The 27,091-nt window shown below is 42.4% G+C and overlaps 1 protein-coding gene across 2 annotated transcripts in view; it reads left to right on the plus strand.

Annotated features, from left to right (window-relative positions):
* Positions 1–27,091, plus strand: part of ABCC4 (ATP binding cassette subfamily C member 4) — a 292,989-nt gene that overhangs the window by 231,639 nt on the left and 34,259 nt on the right. For both annotated transcript variants that reach the window (XM_010358905.2, XM_010358906.2), the window contains exons 22-26: positions 3,450–3,569; positions 4,693–4,803; positions 5,726–5,826; positions 7,176–7,367; positions 16,501–16,656. In XM_010358905.2, the coding sequence (XP_010357207.2) occupies positions 3,450–3,569; positions 4,693–4,803; positions 5,726–5,826; positions 7,176–7,367; positions 16,501–16,656 (680 nt within the window). The remainder of the gene's footprint in view (positions 1–3,449; positions 3,570–4,692; positions 4,804–5,725; positions 5,827–7,175; positions 7,368–16,500; positions 16,657–27,091) is intronic.

The raw sequence follows: 27,091 nt of genomic DNA on the forward strand, positions 1-27,091 counted from the left end.
TACCCTCACTGGCAGCCCTCTCAGCCCTAAGTGGGGTGTGAAAGAGAAAGGACTATCTTTTCAAAGGTTGCAGATTTCTGCTGTACCTTGGTAACTTGGTGTGAATTAAAGTGTGTAGCTTGATCTTCATGATATTCCCGGGTGTTCAAAACTGGGATGGTACCTAATTTCTCAAGTTGACCCTGCCCTGAAACCCAGTTGGAGATAAAACAGTGGCAACTTGGATCTCCTGATAAGGAAAGCAAATGACAATAGTCATATTGAAGGATTTCATTCCAGGACTCTGTCCCCATGACTGCCACATCTCCTTCCTTCTCAGTGGCATTCTCTGTATGATGGACGTGTTCAGTCACAACACTACCTTGCTCTGAAAGTAAGAGCATGGTTCTAGTGATTTCTCTGAACTACTGGCAGCCAAACTCTTTGTAGAGAAATGGAGCTTGGAATTCTCTTGTGTTATTCCCAATATCATCCTGTTTCCAGATTGACCAAGTCCTAGGGTGCAGGCTAGAACATCGCGTGTGCAGAAAAGACCTGTGCAGAACATCCAGCCTTTCTTACAGAAGCACCAGCTCAGTCCTCTTATGGTCATATCATCTGCCACCTTCCCAGTGCAAAGTTACAGGTTATACGAAGCTGACACAAAACAAGTAAAAGGTTACTCTGCATGTTGAAGAGTGAGGACATTGTGGATGCCAGAGATAGAGAATAGAGAGAACCCTGCGGACTCGCGGGAGGCTCTCTGCCTGAATTAGATATAAGGGAAGTGCCAGATCACATTCTGGTGGGGAATCTATGCTCAGGGAAGGTCTGGTTTGTTAAAGCACTATCACAGGATTGTTAAAGCACTATCACAGGAGAGGGCCCCTAAAAGATAGTGCCCCCAGTCAGATGTATCAGCCAGGAAAGAGCCCCGAGGATGGGTGGACAGTCAGTAATCTGCAGCTCCATCTGCCTTCCCCAACCCAGGGCTTCCCACTTTCTCAGAACCCCAGTGTCTCATACCTGGCGGCCTGCTCCTTCTTCACTTCCAGAACTGTGAACTCTGGACTCTGATGTATGTGGAACCCCCATGTCTTGACACACTGGTACCCCAGCACCTCCGAATGTGCAGTGCCTGTGTGTACAGTGGGCACACCAGGTATTGAGTCAGCTGTAGCACAGATGGGCATGTGGGTGCTGGAGGATGCTGGACTAAGAGTCCGACCCAGAAAATGAGTTAGAGTTTTTCTCTTAAATTTTCCACTCCCTCCACCCCTTACTCCCACTCTACCCCCTCATGATTTTATAAAACGTATGTAACCACCACCTGTAAGATAGATTGGGCAGGCGCGATGGCTCACACCTGTAATCCTAGCACTTTGGGTGGCTGAGACAGCCTCATTGCTCGAGCCCAGGGGTTCGAGACCAGCCTGAGCAACATGATGAAACCCAGTGTCTACAAAAAATAAAAAAAATAACTGAGTGTGGTGGCACACCTGTAGTCCCAGCTACTCAGGAGGCTGAGGTGAGAGGATCACTTGAGCCTGGGAGGTTGCAGCTGCAGTGAGCCAAGATCACACCACTGCATTCTAGCCTGGGCGACAGAGTGAAGCAGTGTCTTTAAAAAAAAAAAAAAAAAAAATTCTCCCAGACACCCCGTGTTTTACTAATAGGGTCTTCTCTGGGAGCTTCACAGGTAACGAAGTCAGTGTTTGCTAATTATAAAGCATAAATTGTTTATCCCAGAAAAGAATGTTAAAGACATTGTGCTGGGTCACGTGTCCCCAACATCCACCTGCCCCAGTACAGCCTCATTCATGGTGGGCAATTGAAACTCTCAGGAATTCGTCCCTGCCCAAAAGTAGCTAGCCTGCATGTCCCCTGCCATGCAGGAGGGAGGTATGTCCTGGTAGTCATCAGACTGTGTGCTTGAAACACAATGGCCTGCTGGAAATGGTGGCTCACACCTGCCTGTAATCCCAGCACTTTGGGAGGCCAAGGAAGGAGGAAGACCCTCATCTCTATGAAAAACTCAAAAATTATCCAGGCATGGTGGTGCGCACCTCTAGTCCCAGCTACTTGGAAGCCTGAAGTGGGAGGATCTCTTTTGAGTCTAGGAATTTGAGGTGGCAGTGAGCTATGATCACACTACTACACCCAGCCTGGATGACAGAGTGAAATCCTGTCTCAAAAAAAAACAAAAAAAAAACAAAAAAAAAACAAGGCCAGGCGCAGTGGCTCACACTAGTAATCCTAGCACTTTGGTAGGCCGAGGCTGGCAGATCACCTGAGGTCAGGAGTTCGAGACCAGCCTGGCCAAGATGGCAAAACCCCGTCTCTACTTAAAATACAAAACATAGTTGTGAGTGGTAGTGGGTGCTTACAATCCCAGCTACTCGGGAGGCTGAGGCAGGAGAATCTCTTGAACCCAGTGTAGGGTGGGGAGTGGGAGTGAAGGTTGTAGTGAACCGAGATTGCACCACTGCACTCTAGCCTGGATGAAAGTACAAAACTCCATCTCAAAAAATAATAATAAAATAACACCACACAAACACAACGGCCCAAGGTGGAGCAACTGATCAGTGAACCTCACGGGACATCCAGCTCCCAAAGAAAAAAGAAGTCACACAAAAGAGAATTCACCTTTTAAAATTCTGTAGAGGCAATGAACCCACTGAGACCACAGTCAGATTCTCAGATTCTGAAAAAGGCAATGGCATATGCCATAGAGACCTCCAGACATCAGGACAAGTATTCAGTAGTCACAAAAACATCCATCAGGTTCCTGGAGCCAGTGTTAAGACCATTCAGAGACATCTTGGCTGGGCAGATTCCTTGGGCACGGCACAAGGGTATTGCAGCACCCAGGTCCATGGAGTTCATAAAGGATTCTTCCAGCATGAGTGGGCACAGAAGATTCCCCAGGATGCAGGGACGTGACTATCTGTCTGTTCACTTACTTACTGAGTACCTGTCCTGTGCCAGGTACCGTTCAGTTACCAGGATGCAATGGTTATAGCTGACCCTTGAGAAATTAATTTAAGGTGGGGACAGACACATAGATGGCTAATTGTAATTCAGTATAGTAAGTACTTGTAATAGAGAATTGTTTTTAAAAATCCTACTGGCTCAAAAATCAGAAATATCATTTCTGCCCAAAGAGATGTCAGGGAAGAGTACGGAGAGACTGCAAGACTGAGTTAGGAAGGAAAGAATAATAACTAGATTTGAATGTGGTCAAAGATAAAACGTTTATTTCCAGGCCCCTTATATGAGGTGTGGTTTGAGCAGGAGCTTGAGATTAGAGTGGCAGGCTATTGGGAGCATTTATTTCTCCTTGAAACATGAAGCCTCCAAGGAAGCCTGCGTGTGCTGTTTGGTAGATGTGTGACCATGGAGCTTGGGAGGTCGCTGGTTTCCCTGCATCCAGCCTCACTGAGCGGTTTTCTCTGTCTCTGTTTCCCCAGCTCGGAGTCCAGTGTTTTCCCACTTATCATCTTCTCTCCAGGGCCTCTGGACCATCCGGGCGTACAAAGCAGAAGAGAGGTGTCAGGAACTGTTTGATGCACACCAGGATTTACATTCAGGTCTGTCCATTTCTGGAAATGGTTTCGAAGGACGGGATCTGCTGCTTTGTCTGTCTGAACTTTCCTGGTCCGATGAGCTTGTTGGCTGGCACCTTAGGACCCAGCCCCACATCCTGCTTTTTTGCGCATCTTCCTCTCCCCCGCTGCCCATCCCCTTCTTCTGGGCTTGGACTCCTCTCGGAATCGCTGCTATCCTTTTCTTCTTTGTGCCTCCTGACTGGCTTGCAGGGTCCTTCTCTCACCATGCATGGCCTGTGGCTCTGTCAGCAAACGTCTTCTGCAAAAGGCCACCTAGTAAATGTTTTAGGCATTGTGTGCCATTATTGTCTTTGTTGCAGTTAACCACCTTTGCTGCTGTAGCACGAAAGCAGACGTCAATACATCAGCAAACTGGCTGTGACTGTGTTTCAATAAAACTGTATTTACAAAAATAAGTGCTGGCTCACATGCTGTAGTTTGCTGACCCTTGCATCAGTAAAGATTTTTTTCGATTTGGAAATTTCAGAATTTCCACCAAATCTACAAAATTTGGATCCATCATTCCAATCTTTATTTTATCTTGCTGATTAAATGGCACTTTAAAAACCACATGCTAAAAGGAAAAAAGAAGTAACAAACAACGAACAAAAAACTACATGCAAATCCTGTTAGTGAGGTCATTTTGATATAGTCCCTAAGCAATAGTGTGCGCAGGCCTTCTGGTAAGTGTGGAAGGTGGGAGAAGTAAATTGGGACTACACTCTGCTATTGGAGAACTGAAACAGTCAACCATGTGCGTGGGTGGACTTCGCGTGAGATGCACTTCACATAAGTACCTCTCAGCACTGCAAGAGATGTCCTTATGAGACTATTTTTCTCAGTTCTTTATTAGGATCATATTCCTGGGTTTCATATTTGCATTCATCTTCACTCAAAGCCATTGTATACCATTGTGTATGTGTATCATATAGCGCCTGTATCACTTAGCTTTCTGGAATCTACAGGTTCCTTGGGTGTGCAACTTGGCTGCCCAACTCCATGTAAACATCTTCTGTAGCTCAACTGAGCAAAACGCACTCTCACATCCCATGCAGTTAATACGGTTCTACTTACTCATCATGCTTGTTACCATTCTCAAATTCAGAGGCTTGGTTCTTGTTTTTGACAACATCCCGCTGGTTTGCCGTCCGTCTGGATGCCATCTGTGCCATGTTTGTCATCATCGTTGCCTTTGGGTCCCTGATTCTGGCAAAAAGTAAGTACAGATGTGAATAACTATGTATGGTATGATTACAATTGATAGCTGTGTTTACAGTTATTAAATTACACTCTTGCCACCTCGTCTAATACTACATACTGTTTGGTCCTAATGAGGTATATTTAAATCATTTACGGTGTGTCACGTTGGATAGGATTCAGCAGTGTGACTCATTTAAGGGGTCATTTGGGTCTTGAGGGGTTTCTTTTATCTTTCTTTGCATGGGTTGAGGTATGCGCAGTTGAGATTCTGAACATTCCTGTTAGCGTCTGGTAGTTGCGAAGAGAGAACCAATTTATTCTGAAGCATTTTGTCCAGCTTGTGGTGCTAGCTTTCCAACTGCTTGTATCTGTTGTTTGTAGTTGCGTGGTGCATGAGGTTGAGAAAAATTCTCAGCAGGAAAGAGTATTATCTTCACTGCCACGTGGGTACCAGACAAGCATGGCATGAGTTCACCACCCCAGTAACAACGGTGCATTACAATACTTATTAATGGAACAAGGAGAGTAGTATTTTAGTCTCAAAAGCGTTGGCACTTACCACCTATTGCTTTGTTTTTAGTGGTTTCCAGCCGTGGTTGCATTGCACATAGAAAGTGGAATAATGTAATGGGCTTTGAAACCATAGTAATGAATATCTGAATAATGACATTATTTCTTGCATATATAATGTGGTTAATTAAATGTATGTCGATCCTGTTGGAATTCATAAAATCATCTAATAATTTTTCTGAATATACAGTGTTGTTTTCCCCATTGTCTCTTGATCTCAAGCAACAAACGGTAAAAGTATAGCTATAAATGTCATTATATGAGAATTGTTTTGACATTATGAAGGGTTCCTCTTGGTAAGTGGCAGAAGGAGCCAGGCTTAGGTTTGAAGTGAGACTGACTTTATTCCTTTCTTTCTCCTTATGTAGCTCTGGATGCCGGGCAGGTGGGCTTGGCGCTGTCCTATGCCCTCACACTCATGGGGATGTTTCAGTGGTGTGTTCGACAAAGTGCCGAAGTTGAGAATATGGTAATATTTATCTTCATGTTCTTTGCCTTTTCAAGTCTCCTTGCCATTAAAAGGTATAAAAGCCATTCTTATGTAAAATACTAAAACTGTAATTTTTACATCTTTGCTAACAGATTTTTTTAAGATCCTTCCTCCATCTGTTTTAAGTTAATGTAAAATAAAATATATACATCTTTTTCTGAGTCTTATGGTTGCTATGTCAGCAGGTTTTATATTTATCACAAGCTTTTTCAGATGTAATAAATGTCTCTGTAGGAGGGAGGTTCAGAAATTCTAGAGAGGATATAAGCTAATTTCTTAGAAGCCTGTTTATTTTTGTTTCTTAATGGGTAATTCCTCATTCCTGGTAAAAGAAGATTTCAGGATTTTGAGGTTGTTTATATTTAATTAATGGGTCTCCTCCTCTCCCAGTTCCAGTATTTACTCTCTTATGTGATGAACAGAAGGAAGGAAGGCCTGAGGTTTGCTGGTGTGCCTTCATGGTACAGAAAGCCACCTCTTGGAATGTGTTAGTCAAAGAGTATTAGTTTATGGTGGTAGAGGAGGCTTTAATCAATGTTTTAAATATTTGCACCTTCCCCTAAAGGGAGAAAAGCAATAAACCTAAAAATCTTTTCATTCTTCCCATGGAGCAAAAGTTGAGTAATTATTACAGTGAGGTTTCATGGTCATCCAATTTAACCCATCTATATCAGGTGATCCTTCTATAGCAAAAGATTATTTAATGGGGGTGGGGGTGAGGGGGCAGAGTTTTGCTCTTCTCACCCAGGCTGGAGTGCAATGGTGCGATCTCGGCTCACTGCAACCTCCGCCTCCCGGGTTCAAGTGATTCTCCTGCCCCAGCCTCCCGAGTAGCTGGGATTACAGGCATGCATCACCACACCCGGCTAATTTTTGTAGTTTTGGTAGAAATGGGGTTTCACCATGTTGGCCAGACTGGTCTCAAACTCCTTACCTTAGCTGATCCACCCACTTCAGCTTCCCAAAGTGCTGGGATTATAGGCATGAGCCACTGCGCCCAGCCAGCAAAATATTCTTGATTAGTAGCTGTGAGTATTCTTTTCCTTTACAAAATTTTCTTGCCTTTAATACAGATGTGAAAAGTGGATAAATAAAATCTAAGCTTTCATTTCTCTCATTCTTTTAACCTGATGTTGAAGGAAGTGGTTGTAAGTGAAGGTGTTACACAATGATGAACCAAATTTGTAAGTCATCAACATCCTCATCTGTCTTCTGCCTCTCTCCTTAGCCAACTATGTATGGAAGAAGAACATTTCATTGACAGTCTCTTAACATCCATAAATGACACCCTCCATTCCTAACCCCTGGGGATGTCATATTTCTTTCAGATGATCTCAGTAGAAAGAGTGATTGAATACACAGACCTTGAAAAAGAAGCACCTTGGGAATATCAGAAACGCCCACCACCGACCTGGCCCCATGAAGGAGTGATCATCTTTGACAATGTGAACTTCATGTACAGTCTAGATGGGCCTCTGGTACTGAAGCATCTGACAGCACTCATTAAATCACGAGAAAAGGTTTGTTTAAAGCATCTTGCCTTCTTCTCAATTTCAGAAGATTTAGTGCTTTGTGTGCCTTGCTGTCTTCCTTGTGGATGTGTGAAGGGGATTAGCGGTACATAGGTTAACCTGTCTTGGAAACTGACCATGGAATGTGGATAACAACATTCTTTCTTCATGCTGTGAACTGCTTTATTGTGGTTGGTGGGCCCCGGGCCTCAGGGCTGGAGGTTAACGTGACCCAGGATACTCTGTTTGACACCTAATTACTCATGGGTTTTTCCTGGAAGTCAACTCTGGCTTTGTGTCACCAACACTCCCATGTCTGATTCTGTTGATTTTTACTTTGTTGCATTTCTCAAGTCCTTCTCTTCCTCTCCATTGCTGCAGCTTCTGTTCCAGCCTTTCTCCTCCTCAGTCCTTTGGTCTTGTGTTAGTCTGTTTTCACGCTGCTGATAAAGGTATACCTGGGACTAGGCAATTTACAGAAGAAAGAGAGGTTTAATGTACTTAAGGTTCCACGTGGATGGGGAAGCCTCAGAATCATGATGGCAGGCAAGGAGGAGCAAGTCACATCTTCTATGGATGGCAGTAGGAAAAGAGAGAGTTTGTGCAGGGAAACTTCCCTTTATAAAACCATCAGATCTCATGACACTCACTATCATGAGAACACCACGGGAAAGACCTGCCCCCATGATTCAGTTACCTCCCACTGGGTCCCTTCCACAACATGTGGGAATTTAAGATGAGATTTGGGTGGGGACACAGCCAAACCATATCAGGCCCTTTCGTTAGTCTTTCTTGCCTTCCTTTAACCTGTGTTTTGCTTTCTCTCCCCATCCCTCTCACTGCAAACTCGTTCTTTCTGAAACAGTTTGATCACAGATCTGATCCTTACATGGCCAGCTCCTGGCCTAGGTGAGCAGCTGCTGCAACCTTATGAGCCCCAGGCCCACCCTGACAGGACCTGTGTGGCTCTAAGCCCCAAGGGAAGACCCAGATCCCATGATCCCATCAGTGCTCAGAAATCAGACCTCCAAGCTGGAGGCAGTAAAGGCACCAGAGACTCACTCAAAGTCAGTGAAAGGAAAGCAAGGAGGGGCTTGGGAGGCTGTTTGGAGGTTTGTGAGCTCATTCTGCAGGCACCTAAGTCTACCAGCAATGTCCCTTTCACATGTGGCCTGGGGCCCTTGGCTAGGACTAGGACAGCCTCTTGAAGGAACTACACCAGAACAAACAAGACAGTAGAATCTCTTCCCCCTTCCCACCCCTCTCCTTACAACTCCCAATATGGACACACAGCCCTTGTCCTGAGGGTGCTCTCCTTCTCCCCAAGCACCTTTCTGCCTTGCTCCTAGTGTGCATCCTTTTTCAGTCAGTTCAGACATCTCTGCCTCTTTGAAACTATGTTCTCCACATCGTCTTATAGATTCTTTTTCTGATACAGAGTCTTGCTCTGTCACCCAGGCTGGAGTGCAATGTCACATTCCCAGGCACACTGCAACCTCTGCCTCCCAGGTTCAAGCGATTCTCCTGCCTCAATCTCCTCAATTGCTGGGATTACAGGTGTGCACCATGGCACCCAACTCATTTTTGTATTTTTACTAGAGACCGGGTTTTGCCATGTTGGCCATGGCTGGTCTTGAACTCCTGAGCTAAAGTGATCCAGCCACCTTAGCCTCCCAAATCATGTCTAGGATTACAGGCATGAGCCACCATGCCTGGCCAGATTCTTTAATATAACATTTGTGGTCCACCTGTGTTCATAACACCATTATTTGCAGTGAGCAGTAGGTGGAAGCAGCCCAAGTGTCCATTGCCCGAGGAATGGAAAAACCAAATGTGATACACACACATAATGGAATATTATCCAGACTTAAAAAGAAGGCGATTCTGACACATGCTGTGACATGGATGAGCTCTGAGGACAGTATGCTAAGTGAACTAGGCCAGACACCTAAGGACGGTGCTAGAAGATTCCACTTACAAGTGGGTACCTGGAGTAGTCAGTCATGGAGACAGAAGGTAGGATGGTGGGTGGCAGGGTAGGGGAATAGGCGTTAGTGTTTAATGGGTATAGAGTTTCAGTTTTATAAGATAAACAGAGTTTTAGAGATGGATGATGGTGATGGTTGCCCAACAATATGAATGTATTTAATATAATTGAACTGTACATTTTAAAGTGATTATAATAATCAATTTGATGTTATTTTACCACAATTTAAAGAGTACATAAAGTACTTTTGTGTATTTTACCACAATTTTTTTTAAAGAAGATAGCACGATAGCATGATTTATAATTCAGGGTCAGCATCTCACAGTACCCTGAGTCTCTTAAATTCAGGGAGCATTTTATGTTCATCTCTGTGCCCCCAGAAAATGGCATGCTGCAGGGCACATGATAGGTGCCTGTGAGAGTGAGGGATATGCACTGATATGAAGAAATCAGTAACAAAACACACACAACAGCTCCTCCAACAGCCCATTCTCTGGGTGTCAGTGTTAGATACTTTCAAAACTGCTCTTTTTCTTCTCAGCTCTTCCTTCTACAGACACATTTAATGGGCTATAGTCATAATGGAATGAATGATACCCTTGTGCCATGAAAAATAAATGTACAGATTCATGCCCAGATAATACCCAGGGAAGCAGCAAAAGCTGATTCGTCATTATCTACCCAGCGTCCTTGTGAGTGTGAAGAGGGTGGAGACCACTCTGCAGGCAGCATCATCTATAGCTCTTGCTGAAGGCAAGGTTTCTCAGATTCTGTTCTGATGATGCCAGGGGGATGTCTGCTTACTCTCAGACAATGTGTTTATTAGGTCCTACCTGATCAATATCATTCTGTTAGTTTGGCCACGTTGTAAATTTTCCTTGAAGCCATAAAATATGAATTATCTACAAACCTCTGTTGTACAAGTTAGAAAACAACCTATATCCCCACATTGATAGTGTTCCATCTTAAAACCATCCCAAATCATAGGATTACCTGAGATCTGAAATGTGGGAGGGTAAATTGAATTTGAAGACTGGATTATAGCTACAACTACTTGGCTTTTGAGACAGAGTCTCGCTGTGTCATCCAGGCTGGAATGCAGTGGCGCAATCTTGGCTCATTCTGCCTCCCAGGTTCAAGCGATTCTCCTGCCTCAGCCTCCCGAGTAGCTGCAATTACAGGTGCCCGCTGTCACACCTGGCTAATTTTTGAATTTTTAGTAGAGATGGGGTTTCACCATGTTGATCAGGCTGGTCTCCAACCCCTGACCTCAAGCAATCCACCTGCCTCGACCTCCCAAAGTGCTGGGGTTATAGGCGTGAGCCATCACGCCCGACCCCACTTGGCTTTCGATTTGTGTCCTGGTTCACTCACAGTGTCACCTTTAGCTTCATTTGTGTATTCAGAGACAGCATTCAGGCAACATCGTGGTGAGTTGGTTCCACTTTGCCTGTGTATGTTCAGGGTTTGTCTCCTCCACACCTGCCTGCGGCCCCAGGATCTCAGGCAGTCCCTTTGCTGTTGGAGCTGATGGAGAGGGGCATTGTTCCGGCGGGGATGTAGGAATGTGTCCACACAGCAGAAACAGGGCTTCATTCTCTTTCAATTGCTTCATCTGCTCAGATTTCCTGGACATTATAATAAATAGGCAAAAGTAATAGGCGCTAAGTAGGTTTCTAATTCATGGAAGAAATAGCGAGTAAAAAAGAAAGAACTAAAATGAGGTATCTACCACCCTAAGCTTCCTGGTTACACTCCAAACACTGGCTGCATTTTTCATTTAGATGATTTTGTGGTTGATTTAATCATTTTAGAGAGTACTGGGCCATTTTAAAGCATTTTTCATCTTTAGAGGTAGATTGATTTTGGTTATTTTTTTTTCCCCTTGCTCAGAGCTATTACTTGGATAATACATTTTTACAGATGTGTACTAGACCTTGCTATAATGTGCAAAATATTAGTTTCTTATATTCTCTGCTTTTTTACATTAATGTTTGCTGAGAAACCCCTCCTCTCACAGCCAGATTGTCCCACTTCCCCTGCCTACTTGCTCATCTCAGGGGCCAGGATCAGCATCACCTGCCTCTGCTGGAAACATGTTAGAAATGCAGACTCTCAGGCCCACCCCACCCTTTTGATTAAAATTGCACTGGGACAAGAACCACCCCCACTCCTGCCCCTACAGTAAAGCCGTCACTCTCCGCTAAACAATTTGTGATGACTAATAATCTGTGATTTCCAAGAAACTTCCTTTGACAACTTGAAGTTGAGCTCATGGATTTCCCCAGCCCCTCTTATGACTAAACATGAGACTCTGGATAGTCCTGGGCCAAGTGCCACCTGACAGGATTTTTGTTTTTTGTTTTTTTTTTTTTAACTTTTATATTCTGCAAATTATGAATTTGCATTACAATTTAATTCTGTGTGATTCCACATTTATGCATTCATTTGCACCTTTCCGGTCATCTCTGTCTTCTATCACAGTTTTCATCCCACCATACAGCCTTCCCTGAATAGCAGTCTCTGTCCTCATACCAGCTCAGCACAGCCATGGGTTTGAGTTCCCTTCACTACTGATGGGATCAAAATGAGTCTCGCTGCCCCAGACAGTACACTAGGTCTGTCTGGCCTGTTTCCCAGGTGCCCCATGTCTAACGTAGCTGCAGGCTTTTCTCCCAGCCTCTTCTGTGGGTGCCAGTTCTCCCTGTCAACAGCTGTAATCCACCCTAATATAGGTACTGTCTTGGCTCAAAGTAGTCATCTTCTTGTCCCAGCCACCTTTTTATACTCATCCATGTCCACAGCATGCATTAAATGTGTGACAATGTGGCAGGCCAGTGCCTTTAAATACAACCACACTTCTCCCTGCTGTATCCCTTCTAGCTACACCAAGGGAATACAGAGGCAGGCTATCCAAGTGATTTGGAGGCCATCAGCAGAATGGGCAAGAGGCAGGCAGACCTGGGTTTCAGTCCCATTCCGTCACTTAGGGGCTCAGTTATTTCAGATGATTTAATCAGTCTTACTAAGTCTCTATTTTTCTCTTTTGCAAAATGCAAGGGATAGGGCCTAACCATTAGAGTTGTATAACTTAAGCAAGATAAGAGGTGTAAAACACCTAGCTTACTGTATACCTGAACAGTATGGCAACAGATTTCCCATAAGTGTTTCAAGCCTGAGTTAAATGCTCAGCTCTCTGGGGAATTTCTCTGTTTTGCAGGACACCACAGGTGATACAAATAATACAAAGCTAATTCTAATATAGGTCCTGTCCACAGCACATATGGCCTAGTAGAAGAAAGCAAGTAGCATATAAATGGCTGCTCTGTAAGACAGAGGAGTTCACAGATTTTATGGCTGTTTAGAAGAGGTGTTACGACAGCCATTAAGTGTGGGAGAAATCCACCTGGGGACAGGTGGAGGATTTTAATGCAATTATGCATTTGAAAAAGACTTTGGAAGGTGGTTGGAATTTCAGCAGGTCGAAATTCATGTGAAAGGCACAATGGCATATGCCAAGGCTCAATGCCATGATTCGATGTGAATGAAGAATTAGGCACCTCTGAGTGTACAGGGGCATGAACTACCAGGTGAATAACACACATGTGCATGCTTAGCCCTCACAGCCACCCTGCAAACTCAAGCCAGCTCATGGCGCTAAGGATGGAAAGGTTAGTTGGGACTGTTTTGTGGAGGAGGTTTCCCAGTGTGGAGTGCCAGGCAGAGAGCTGTACTTCGGAAGTTTCATCTGAGAATTGAGTGCACGGGGAAGACGCTAAAGGCCTGAAGCCAATTGATTTTATGTACTACTGGCAAGATGTGATGGGGCAAGTGATTCCACTTTGTAGAATCAACCTAATGTTGACTAAAACAAAGTTATAACACCCTGCTTAGTGACTTTGCAGGGATACAGGTGGGAGTAGAAATTGGTATCATATTTCTGGAGGGTAGTTTGGCATCACTTAACAGCCTCCTTTGAAAATGTTCATACCTGTTCCTCAGCAATTCCACATCTAAGAATTTATTTTAAGAAACTAATTAAGGTTGTTTGCAAAGATGTAGCTTCAAACATATTTAACATGGTATTATTTACAATAGCGAAATATTGGTGCCTAAACATCCACAAATAGGGGATTTGTTGAATAAATAATCATATACTGTAATATGTAGCTACTGAAGTAAGTACTTTTATTAAATAATAAATGAAAATAGATTACAATAACCTGTTCATATTCTCATTTTGCCTAAATATATGAGATTATATCTTTAGGAATGTAGATAACTCACACTCAAGTTCAGAAAGAAAAGGTATTAACATGTGACAAGGATTCTGTCAGATTGCTGGGGTTGTGGCCAGCATTTATTTATTTTTCAAATTCACTTGCACTGATTATAACTAGCAAAAGCGTTTTTGTTTTTCAGATGTTAATGCAGCCTTGCACTCAGGTAATGGTTGCAGAAATTAAAATGAGGGTATTGAGTCAAGAAACAGAACAAGTAATATTTTTAGTGCTTGGAGTTGGGGAAAGCTGGGAGGTGCGTGTTTTGGGCCTGTGAACTTGGGGAAGAATTTATTGGATTAAAATGGAGGAGTCAGAAGCAGCAGCTGTTTTGAGGGGGGTGTTGGGTATTGATCATGTTGAGTTTCATATATGAAGAGAGACCCACGTACAAATGTCTAATGTTTGCCCAAAGAGATCCCTCTTGACCCAGTTGGGAAAGCAAAAAGGGTCAATTGCAAAGCAATTAAAATAAGACTAAGTGTCTTTTTGGTGTTATGAATGTAAACTTACTGATATTAGTGATATTCTCCATAGGATTTGGTAAAACCCATTGGTGACTTGTGAAAGACTTGGAGACTGTAATTTTGATGACTTGGAAAAGAGAAATAACCAGAGCCAGGTTTTCTTTGGTTGCCTTTTGCTGATTATATCCTCACCTGAGTGTGGAGTGCCTAGTCTCATGGTTGTAGGCAGCCCTCAGTGTCCCTACCTTTAAGGAGTCCATCCCGGCCATCTACCAATAATAGCCAACAAATGTCCAGGTTTGCACAGATGGATCAGTTTCCCATAGAGCTGATAACGTGAGTGTCCACACATTCTCACAAACACAGCATTTGTCTGTGTCTAGGTATGTGCTGATTTACTCAGAAACACACATGAGCCACACACACTGTATGTGTGTGTGTGTGTATGTGTGTGACACAGACAAAATATAGTCAGGTATTTAATATTTAGAAGTTTCTCTACCAAAGAATATGTCATCTTAAATGATAGAACACTGGAAAAATGAGTACTCGTTTATGTCACTTCTGACACCTCTGTCTTGAATTAATATCCCTGTGAAATTAATATCCCTGTGACATTATCTCAGAAATTCAAATTGGTGTATATATATATATATATATATATATATATATATACACACACACACACACACACACACACACCCAGATGTACCTATGTGCAGAAAATGGGCCACCTATAAAGTATAAACTAGGATTTACCATAAGGTAGAATATGACTCCAAAGGTAATACAATTAGCTAAAGCCACTTTTTAAACATTTACATTTTTATATTTTGTACACGTATATCTTTAAAGATAAAATTCCTTGTGGAAATGCCATTATTGACTTTACAGATATGGAGGTGTTCAAATGAGGTAATATGTAACATTCCCAACACATACCCAGTGCCCAGTAAAGTTCTGCAGTGAGTTTTAAAATTTATTAAATAATCGACAAATCATTGAAGGCATCTTTTATGTCCTTCATTGACTCCAGATTCCTAAATAAGGAGGATATCATTTCTTGGGAAGTTCCCACCAGGAAATTTGCAGGTGGGCAAGGTCGTTGTGCAGAGGCCAGTTTCTGCATACAGATTTATATGCACACATGTGAAAGCCAGTTTTTACAATATAGAGGTATTGCCCCCACCTTTTTTCCTGCATTTTATTGATTCTTTGATCGTATTGGCCATGCACTTCATTTCTCTCTGTCTTGGCTTTAATAGAGGAGTGATATTTGACACAAATGTTTCTCAAGGGACAATTGTAAGTATTAATTATTTTGTAGAATGCCTTTTGAACTGTGCTGATGAAAGGCCTTACGTAAACGGCAAATGTTATTTGTGTTGTTGTTGATCTCGTTATGTGTTTTTTGGCTGCTAGTGTCTTTTAAGACACTGCAATCTTCAGAATTTTAAAACATTTCCTTTTGAGACAAAATATAGTCAGATATTTAATATTTGGAAGTTTCTCTACCAAAGAATATGTTATATTAAATAATAGAACTCTGGAAGAATGAATACTCATTTATGTCACTTCTGACACCTTTGTCTTGAATTAGTATCCCTGTGAAATTATCAGAAATTCTAATTACTCAGATCCTGCCAGTAAAGCTAATTTTTTTTTTTTTTTTTTTTTTTTTTTTTTTTTTTGAGACGGAGTCTCGCTCTGTCGCCCGGGCTGGAGTGCAGTGGCCGGATCTCAGCTCACTGCAAGCTCCGCCTCCCGGGTTTACGCCATTCTCCTGCCTCAGCCTCCGGAGTAGCTGGGACTACAGGCGCCCGCCACCTCGCCCGGCTAGTTTTTTAGTATTTTTTTTTTTAGTAGAGACGGGGTTTCACCGTGTTAACCAGGATGGTCTCGATCTCCCGACCTCGTGATCCGCCCGTCTCGGCCTCCCAAAGTGCTGGGATTACAGGCTTGAGCCACCGCGCCCGGCCAAGTAAAGCTAATTTAAAAGTTGCCTTTTCATGGGCCACTTAGGAGACTGTTGACTTTTCAATGCCAGTAAAAGAATTCTGTTATTTTTAACTCGTTTTTAGAACAGTGGATCTCAACCAGGAGCAGTTTTGCCCCAGAGGACATTTGTCAGTGACATTTTCGGTGGTATCATTCTGGGAGTGTGCTCCTGGCATCTATGCAGTAGGGCCCAGGGATACTAGCAAACCTCCCACAATGCCTGAGGCAGCCCCCAAAATGAAGACATATCCAGCTCAGAAGGTCATCAGTGCTGAGGCTGGGAAAGTCTTAGACTACACTCAATATAGAATGTCCTTAATTCTTCTTCAAAAACCTGAAAGTTTTCTCCTAGTTTTGCTGCATCTTGTGATTTTTTTTTTTTAAATCCTGCCTCCTGGATCTCTCGGTAGGTTGGCATTGTGGGAAGAACCGGAGCTGGAAAAAGTTCCCTCATCTCGGCCCTTTTTAGATTGTCAGAACCCGAAGGTAAAATTTGGATTGATAAGATCTTGACAACTGAAATTGGACTTCACGATTTAAGGAAGAAAATGTCAATCATACCTCAGGTATGCAAGTCATAGCGTCCTTACCTAACCCTTTTATAAGAGCTACTATGTTTAATTGCTTTTACTTTTATTGCTTTTTTTTAATTGGATGAAAGGATTGTTTTTTTTCACCCAGTAGAGCATGTTTTTATGAGCAGATATTTTCAACAGGTATTTTCATTAGATATCTGGCTTTGTTCGTGTGTGTGTGTGTGTGTGTGTGTGTGTGTGTGTGTGTGTGTGTGTGAATAACTTACCCAGATAGGTTTCTATACTAAGATGCCACAGTTTTATCCACTGATAACCATAAAGAACAAAATGATGCATGCTTTGTTTAGCACTGGGGAGGTTTCTATAGGGAGATGTAGATTTTAAGTGTCTTAATGTTGGAATTTTGTTGTAGGAACTAAAGCTACCTTCTCAAAGGTGATTACCTTCATGAAGGGCTTTCTGTGAAACTGTAGGCTGTGAGAATTAAAAAACTTATAGTTGCTTTGCGGTGACTTTTAGAATCTAGCTCTTGGTGAATGATTTTAACCAGGAGGTTGTTACAAACTAGCAAGGAAGAACATGAGAGAAGGAATTCCATCTCTCTGCACTTCATCTTTATCTTTCTTACGATCACTGTTGTAAGAGTGCATGGTGTTCTTCACACAGACCCAGTGAGTGTTTGCTCTGATGGTGGAGGGTTAAATTGGCCATCGCTTTCTGGACTCTGATTCTATTTTCTTTTCTTCTCCTTTGCAGAAGTGTGACTCTCAAGGAGTATTCTTGAGATTGGATTCTTTGTACAATAAGAGCTCCTGTCATTGCTTTGGTTCATATTTAACATAAATTCAGAAAGTATTCATTGAGTAATTACTATTCTCCAGGTGTATAGGCGTGAGCAACATAGACCTTGTCCAAGCCGGCGCGGGGTCTGCAGCTGTGGGGCCTCGTGGCTTCCATCGGGCCTCACAGTTCCATCCTGTCCTTCACTTTAACATTTCCGCATATTCAGCTCTACACATGACTGGGTTGTTTGTTTTCTTTTAATGTGGGGTTTTTTTTTTTAACACTCTGTAGTCATTGGGAGGAGCTGAGGAGCACACACATACACACACACACACACACACACACACACACACACACACATATATTCTGGAGAAGACAAACACAGGAGACAAGAGTAAAACCCAGGCAGAAATGAACTTTCTGGGCATGTGGAAATAAACAACTCTTCAATGCCCGTTTATTAGGAAGCATAGACAACATGCCACTGGAAGGGAAGGAGAACGTGATTTTTATCTTAGACCAACTATAGTTATGGCTATCCTAGCACTGACCTCTAAAACAATTGGAATTACTATTAAGTAATTTTGAGGATGTGAAGAAATTGGAACCCTGTGCACTGTTGGTGGGAATGTAAAATGGTACAGCCACTTTGGAAAACAGTATAGAGTTCCTCAAAAAATGAGAGCTAACATGATCCAGCAGTTCCACTTCCAGAAAGAGTTGAAAGCAGGATTTCAGAGTTTCGTACATCCATGATCATCATGGTACCCAAAAGGTGGAAATAGTTCAAGTGTCCGTCACCAGATGAGTGGATGAACAAAACGTGGTCCATCCATACAATGGGGAATTATTCAGCTTTAAAATGGAAGAAAATCCTGACAGTCTGTAATGCAGATATACCCTAAAGACATTATGCTAAGTGAAATAAGCCAGTCACAAAAGGACAGACACTAGATGGTTCCCCTAATATGAGGTACCTAGACTAGTCAAATTCACAGAGACACAGAGTAGAAGGGTGGCCACCAGGGGCTGAGGGAAGGTGGGGGATAGGGAGTTACAGTATTTCACATAGGACTTTGGTTTTGTCAGATGAAAGGCATCTTGTGAATGGATGGTGGTGATGGCTACAAAACAATGTGAATGTCTTTGAGATCACTGAAATGTTTACTTTGAAACGGCAAAAGCGGTAATATTTATGCTATGTGTATTTTACCACAATTTTTATTTTTAATTTAAAGAACAAAAAGTATCCCTTTCAGGATAAAATGGGAAGAAATGTTTAGCACGTTAGATTCCCTCTGGCTATTAGAAGCATGACTTAGTGCTTACAGTAGAAAATGAGAGTATAAGTTCTCAAGTTTTATATTTTGGTTATGCCCATCTCAAAAATGGGCCAAATGAGGTTTTCTCAGCAGAGATAATGGGCATGTCTGTAAAGTACTTTTATATCCTTGGATGAAAGGTTCTAGGAACGTGCCCTGCATTACTTTGAATGCTTCTTAATAAGAAATAGTTGTGTGCTTGTGTACATAAAAGAACTCTAAATAAAGAAGTAACATTAGATGATTCTTGGCTCTGCCAGTAATGTTTTGGAAGCACATCTGAGCAAAGACTAAATATACCTTGACATCACCAGGTTTTGGTTCAGTTCCATAAGTTTCCACCCTACTTTTGAGCAAATGCTCTATGTATGTAGTTCAGAAAGCATGCTTACAAAACACTGCTAAGCTTTGTATCCATGTAGATCCTGATCTCCAAGCATTGTAAACATAGAAGCTTTCTTTTTTAACTTTGTATGGCTTTGTCTCCAAGGCTCAATGTTGGTTGAAAAAAAGTAACATAGTCTAGAGCGACTGTGCAATGCCTAATACGACCCAGGAAATCATTCAGCAGACTACCTGGGATAGAATCTTTCAGAGCATCTTCTAAGCGTCAACACGACCCACATTTTTATTCCAGCACTGCCTGATACAAATGTGACCTCAATGAAGTCACTTAGCCTCCAAGCTTCAGTTTCCTCATCCTTAAACCAAGCCTAGTAATTACTAACTCACAGATTTGCTGTGAAGATTTTACTGGATGAGAACATGTTTGTGGTCCTACTCTGGGTTCTGAGGAATGCTCAAAAAATAGTAACTATTTCTAATTAAGGATTGGGGTAGAGGCCTTTAGGGTATTATTGCTACTCACTATTCTAGAAGGACTTGGCTTATTAACTTCTGTTTCTATTTTTGTGATCCTTGGTGAATTCCTTTAACCAAATTGTTTATGTAAATTTAAATAGTGAAGCAGCAACAAACAAACAAAAAATGCACAATAAAAACAACCTAAGAGAGAAATCTAATGTTTTTTTCACAAGGAACAAAAGGTGAGGCTATTGCTTTGTTTTCTGGCTTTCCCCCACCCCAGTCTTAGTGGCATTCCTGACCACTGTCAGTACCCCACTAATGCTTTGCATTTCCTGAGCAGGCAACTGACACTGGTTCTCAGCCCTGCGTGAGAACAGGGGCTTGTCCCTCTTAGATCCAGTGCTTTAGTGATAGTTGCATGCAGACAAGTTACACAGGTAGTGAGAATTCCTAACATTTGAGGAATCCATAACATGGTTAGCTTCTTTCCTTGCCGTCTCCCACTTCATCCTCACAGCAATTCTGTGTCATCCTCATTTGACATATTTTCAAATAGGCACAGAGAGCTTAACCCACTTAACTAAAAGTAAACAGCAGAGCCAGGATTCAAATGGAATTTACAGCAAATCCCATATGCCAGATCCTGAGTTCCTGAACCCTCTCCTAGGGACTTTAAACCCATGTTGGCCGGGGCAATCCCTGATTGGAACTCTGCTTTGCAGCATGATTTAGTGTGGACTTGTGCAGGTGCACACACATGCACAGAAACAAAAGTCTCACAACACAATATTACTCCATGCTTCTACGCCCTGATACTTTTCTATTATATCCATTCTATTCTGGTTCATATAAAAGACATAATGATGGTCACGAGCCACAAAAGTGATTTCATGATCCATTGGTTGCACCTGCCGTTTGAAGAACAGCGCACCTCACTGTCCTGCCCTGCTTGGCCAGGCTCCTGCTGCCTGGCAGCACCATGCAAGGAGCCTCATGACATAGTGATTGTCACCGCAGCCCTGTTGGGTGTATCAAGTTAGCCCCATTCTCCAGGAAGAAAACTGAGGCTCGGAGAGATTCCTAACTTACCTGGAGATGAATAGCTAATAAGTAGTAGAATCAGAACTCAGAATTATCCAACTCAATTTTTTTTCAGTAAATGTTTGTTGGACAGCATGATTTCTCATCAAACATTTTACTCATTCTTTTTCTTTTCTTTTTTTTTTTTTCTTTTTTTTTTTTTTTCTTTTTTGGAGACCGTCTCACTCTGTTGCCAGGCTGGACTGCAGTGGCGCCATCTCAGCTCACTGCAATCTCTGCCTCCTGGGTTCAAGTGATTCTCCTGCCTCTGCGTCCCTAGTAGCCGGGATTACAGGTGCGTGCCACCACACCCAGCTAATCTTTGTATTTTTGGTAGAGACGGAGTTTCACCGTGTTGGCCAGGATGGTCTTGATCTCCTGACCTTGTGATCCGCCTGCCTCGGCCTCCCAAAGTACTCATTGTTTTTCTGTCTACCCAACTTAAAAAAGGTTCCCAGAAACCATAACCAAAGAGAGCAAATATGCAGCAAAGTCAAAAGGTATCTTTTCTTTGAACTTTGTCGTTTGGACAGTTAGGTCATTTTGAAAGACTAAATTGTTTGTGATTTATTTTTATTTTTTCCAAAACCTTAAGTGACACTAAGCACTAAAAAAAAATCATTTTGAAAACAGAGTGTATTCACTTACGTGTCATGGGCGAATGAGCGTCAGAAGATCCTCTAAGCCTTACCTTGTGGGAGCTCAGAGCCCTTTGTCTTCCAAGGCCTCACTGGCTGCAGAGGGTGGAGAAGGCCGGAGACTTGAGGTTACATGAAGGTTACTGGTCTGCAGTGCAAAAAATATACACCCCTCATCCTCGAAAATGAGTGGAAAGCCAAATGGCTTGTGTCGCCACACCCTGATGTAGGGAATCTGGGAAGTTTGGAGCAAACACAGCAAAAGCAGAACCAAGTGCTGTTTCTTCGAATGGCCATGTTTGGGCAAGTCTGGCCTGCATGGCTTCCTGGGTTGTGTGGAGCACGAGTTTCTGTGTTCTCTCTCTTCCTGGCTTATCCCTTTCATTTATGGCTCAGGGTCCTCTGTCACTCTTGACCACACCATGAGCAACTCAAATTCGTGGTTAGGAGTAAGCAGCAAGGACCTGGGAAAGAACAGAAATGATGACATACACAGTCAGGGGCTAGTCCTGGAGTCACTTTAAGAAACAAATACTGCGCTGGGTGCGGTGGCTCACGCCTGTAATCCCACCACTTTGGGAGGCCGAGGCAGATGGATCACGAGGTCAGGAGATCGAGACCATCCTGGCTAACATGGTGAAGCCCCATCTCTACTAAAAAAAATACAAAAAACTAGCCAGACATGGTGGCGGGTGCCTGTAGTCCCAGCTACTCCCTGGGGAGGCTGAGGCAGGAGAATGGCATAAACCCGGGAGGCGGAGCTTGCAGTGAGCCGAGATCCGGTCACTGCACTTCAGCCTGGGCGACAGAGCGAGACTCCATCTCAAAACAAAAAAAAAAAAAAGAAAGAAACAAATACTGCGCTGGGTGTAGTGGCTCACGCCTGTAATCCCACCACTTTGGGAGGCCGAGGCGGGTGGATCACGAGGTCAAGAGATCGACACCATGATGGCCAACATGGTGAAGCCCTGTCTCTACTAAAAATACAAAAATTAGCTGGGCGTGGTGGTGCATGCCTGTAGTCCCAGCTACTTGGGAGGCGGAGGCAGGAGAATTGCTTGAACCTGGGAGGCAGAGGTTGCCATGAGCCAAGATTGCACCATTGCACTCCAGCCTGGCGACAGAGGGAGACTCTGTCTCAAAAAAAAAAAAAAAAAAAATACTGAATTCTTAAGAAAGTACCCCTCAATTTGTATTTAAAATTTCAGGAAGAAGCAAACAGTGAAAGTAATTCCTAAATAATTATCCTAAACAGAATAGTTAGCTGAAATGTATGCTTCTTTGTGTTCAGGACACAAGGTAGTTAACTGCACTTCCCAAAGAGAGCACCAAGGTGATACTATAACTCAGACAAGAGTTTGCTTAACTGAAGGATCTGGAAAAATGGATTTCAAAACTTTTTTTTGGATGGATTATTTACTCCTAGAGTCCTCCAATCCTATGGACACAAATAAATGTTTTCAACTAAAGAGTAACTTCATGCAAATTCAACATTTATGATAGCACCCTAAGGTTTGGCGTACATCAACAGCTATAATCTTTGTTAGGATTAAACAGATTCATTTTTCGTATTTGTTGGACTTTTTTGTTTTTCTATCAAAGCAAAAGCTAGGTACTTTTTAAGCAGCCCACGGCTTAGACTTCTGCTATGTTGGTATTTCTACTCCCTTCTTCAGTAGGTTGAAAAGGTTAACCAGAGTGTGTCTCTTTAAGACTTCCTTTTTATTACCTGATTTTCTTTCCCTTTTTTTTTTCTTAAGTTCTTTTTGAGAACAAAACTCAAAGGGAAAAGAGGTAGGTATGCAGTTACTAGTAAAGAAATACAATTGGATTCTGGCCTAATGCAGTCAGTCTTTTGTTTCTGCACACTGAAGTCTTCATTAAGGCCATGGAACTGTTCCCTGGAGCTGGTGACCTTTTTGTATGTAAAGAAGACTTTACACGACTTAAATTCTTTTTCCTTTGTTGGCGAACAATGTTCTTTTCTTCTGAAAATGGATGATGATCAGTTCATTCAGAGGCTACAGGGGTTTTTTAAAAAAGAAGGGAAACCAAGATTTAAAGTGACTTCAGGTGATTCCCTCATTCTTGGCACAGAGAGATGAGCTGCCCTTAATCAAGGCCTTCAGGATTTGAAATGCACACATAGCTCTGAGGACACCAGGCAGCAGCAGTCGTGGCTAGCTACTGTGCAGTGTATATTTTAAGAGAGGGAAGTTTCCTGGTTTGGGACAAGATTAGGGTAAAGTATTGTGCTTTGTCCTGCTGGTTTGTAACTCCCTATGCGATTTTTGCCTTGGTCCCAGGTCGTTTTAAGTGTCTGGAGGTTGGTGGATAGAGTTTCTTCTTGAGATAATAAGAAGCTTGTCTTCCAGAAGTTTATACGAAAGCTCTAGGAAGACTGTAGTTTTCAGTCTTGCAGTCCTGCTGAGGGATTATCAATTTACTGCACTAAATGCTTTGATTCAGAGTGGTCATTTTTAGGTCACATGGTGGGTTTTTTTTGCTGTTGTTGTTGTTTTGAGACAGAGTCTTGCTCTGTCGCCCAGGCTGCAGTGCAATGGCGCTATTTGGCTCACTGCAACCTCCGCCTCCTGAGTGCAAGTGATTCTCCTGTCTCAGCCTCCCAAGTAGCTGGAATTACGGGCGTGCCCCACCCTGCCTGGGTAATTTTTGTATTTTTAGTAAAGATGGGATTTCACCATGTTGGCCAGGCTGGTCTTGAACTCCTGACCACCAGTGAACCACCTGCCTCAGCCTCCCAAAGTGCTGGGATTATAGGCATGAGCCACTGCACCCGGCCTGATCACATGTTTAATATCAACTTGTCTTATGTGAGTAATGAGGACAAAATTACTACTCAGTTTGGCAAAAAGAGTTTTTAAAAGTATGACCTTTAAACCCTAATGAAAAACAGGTTTGGGCTGGGCATGGTGGCTCACGCCTGTAATCCCAGCACTTTGGGAGGCCGAGGCAGGCAGATCACAAGGTCAGGAGTTCAAATCCAGCTTGAACAACATGGTGAAACCCCACCTTTACTAAAAATACAAAAATTAGCTGGGCACGGTGGCACGTGCCTGTAATCCCAGCTACTTGGGAGGCTGAGGCAGGAGAATTGCTTGAACCTGGGAGTCAGAGGTTGCAGTGAGCTGAGATCATGCCACTGCACTCCAGCCTGGGTGACAGAGTGAGACTCCATCTCAAAAAAAAAAAAACAGAAAAAAAAAAACAGGTTTGATCTAGTGCCTCATTTAAAATAATACGTTGAACAGAGCATTGGTTTTGCTAACTATGGAGGTTAAAATAAAACTCGTGTTAAATGACATTTTAAAATATATACCATCAAAAAATATGTACTTAGGCTAATAAATCTTTTATATTTTACATGAAGATTGTATGTCTACCGTAAATCTCTACTCTGAAATGTTCTGCCTGCAAACATTTTTACAACACTTATTTATAAGATTAGTTTACTAACTTCATTACATGGAGGAGGGTACTTTAAATAATAATATCTATCAGAAATGATAATTAATTTGACTCTTATCTGCTCTTGCAGTATGTGACTACTATGAGCACTTTTATTACCTTTTGAAGATAATATAATTGTTTCTTATTTGGCAAGTGGATGAAAGCAGAATTAGAAACCAAAATGAACACCATGTATAAAACACATTGGCGTATTAAAACAGACATTGTTAACAAATTACCTGCCGGCTTTAAAGAAAAATATAGGTTCAGTCAGTTAATGTTTTATTAAATCATTCTCATTCAACAAGTTTTGATTGAAATTTTACTCATTATGAAAAATATATTTGGCATGTCATAACAAAGAAAAATATTCTTATTTACTAAACTATTTTCTTCTGTGTAATGCTGCTAACTAAACATAAATAATTGCTTAATATTTTCCTTTAAATTGATAGTATGGATTTAAGCAAGAACCTCTATGGCAGTGGGAAATGCTTAAACTTAAATTTTGGCTTTTTTAACCAAAAAAAAAAAAAAAAAAGCCAAAAATGATGGTTGGTGATAATTAGCAGAGCTTCCATAGGTCCTGCAGAGTATCTGAGGTCAAGGTTTAGAGCTCAGCCTAAAGCAGCTGCAGACATGGTTGGCTCGAATTGAGCATCTCCGGGTCCTGTGAAGAATCACGCTTTAATCCTCCCCCTTGGTCTTTCGAGGGATTCATCCATTTAAAGGGGTTTCCCTCCTAAAGGGAAGAAAGTAAGGAAGGTGACAGGCAAGGGGCCCTGGATTATAGAAGACGGGATGATTGGACTTGAATTGTACACTCACATGCCTGTTCTTTTGAGCCACCAAAACCACTATTCTGAAACGTGCTAATACCATGAGCCCTTCCATCACTCAACAGAGGCAGAATAATCAGTCTTTAAATGCAAAGAAACTTGTTCATAAATTAGCTTAGGTATCATCTCTCTAGAACATACTGTGAAAACCTAGGCAGACACTCAGTCAAACCCTAGGCCTGGTAACGGGTGTGATTTTTCTCTAGGAGAGGAACCTGAAGGAAAAAATGTTCAGGTAACATAGGCCGTCATAGACAAGGTAATGGACTTGTTTGATATAAGCAAAGAGCTGCGTCTCACAGCTCTAAATGGGCTGAAAGCCCATTTCTTAACCCATTCCCCTCTTAGCCCCCTTATCTCCTCAAACACATGTCCTCAAAGAGTCTCTGGGTTTTGGCCACTGAATGGAATTATCCCCTCAGTTAAGGGCCTTGTGGGGAGAAGGAGGCACTTCAAAGAGAGAGAGGAAGGAGTTGCAGCCACACCTCTCCTGGCCACATTGTTTCTGAATACCTCATTTAAACAATGAAAGGAGGAGAAATTACCTAGTTAGTTGGAATCTTAGAATTGATAATTACAGAGAGTAAGTCAAGTTTTTATATTTTAATCTGAAATAACCAGAATGATGGTTATTCTCCTCACAAGAAATTCTCACCATTGTTTAGATGGTTGTTCAGGTTTTGGTCTTCAGTTGGGTACTTTTAAGACAGGCCTTACATATGACTCTTGGAATTTTTCAGTTCCATTTGGTACTTTGGAAGCATCATGTGGCCAGTGACTTTTCAGTGCTTTTGGAAGGATACTGGCCACTTTATCAGCTTTGTACACAAAGTGCCTATTTTACCATCGTTTCCATTTTTGCATTTTGCTGAGGACTTATGTTTTTGGTGGCACTCTGTCTGCCTTCTACATCCATTTCTTCCTCACCAGCCTCAAAACGGAGACTGTAGGGAAAGGGATGAGAGCCTCCCTGGGTATCATTTTTCTTTATGGCTGGTGAAAAAAGAAGTCTACCTCCTTCATCTCTCTTCTCAGGCTTTTGGGAAGTGAGGAGGAACAGTCCTGCCCCCAAAGCCAGGTGAGATTTGAGGCCAGTGGTTCCCTTGAGCATTTCTCCAGTACCTGTAGAAGAGTCTCACCTTCTCTTGTTCCCACATCTGTGCATCCGCTTGTTCTGCCCCCATCCTTGAAAGCAGCTCATGGGGCTCCTATATCCTTATGGCCTAGCTTATTAGAACCTTCCAGAGGAAAACTTTTTTTTTTTTTTTTTTTTTTTTTTTTTTTTTTTTTTTTTTTTAAGATGGAGATTTGCTCTGTGGCCCAGGCTGGAGTGCAGTGACGCGATCTCGGCTCACTGCAACCTCTGCCTCCCAGGTCCAAGTGATTCTCCTGCCTCAGCCTCCCAAGTAGCTGGGACTACAGGTGCCCGCCACCCTACCCAGCTGCCAGAAGAAAACTTTCACACAGCCTACCTAAGCTTATGTTCAAGAGTCTCTCTTAAAATCCAGGAAGAGGCCGATATTCC

Source organism: Rhinopithecus roxellana, chromosome 18 (assembly GCF_007565055.1).
Source record: "Rhinopithecus roxellana isolate Shanxi Qingling chromosome 18, ASM756505v1, whole genome shotgun sequence".
Taxonomy (NCBI): Eukaryota; Metazoa; Chordata; class Mammalia; order Primates; family Cercopithecidae; genus Rhinopithecus; species Rhinopithecus roxellana.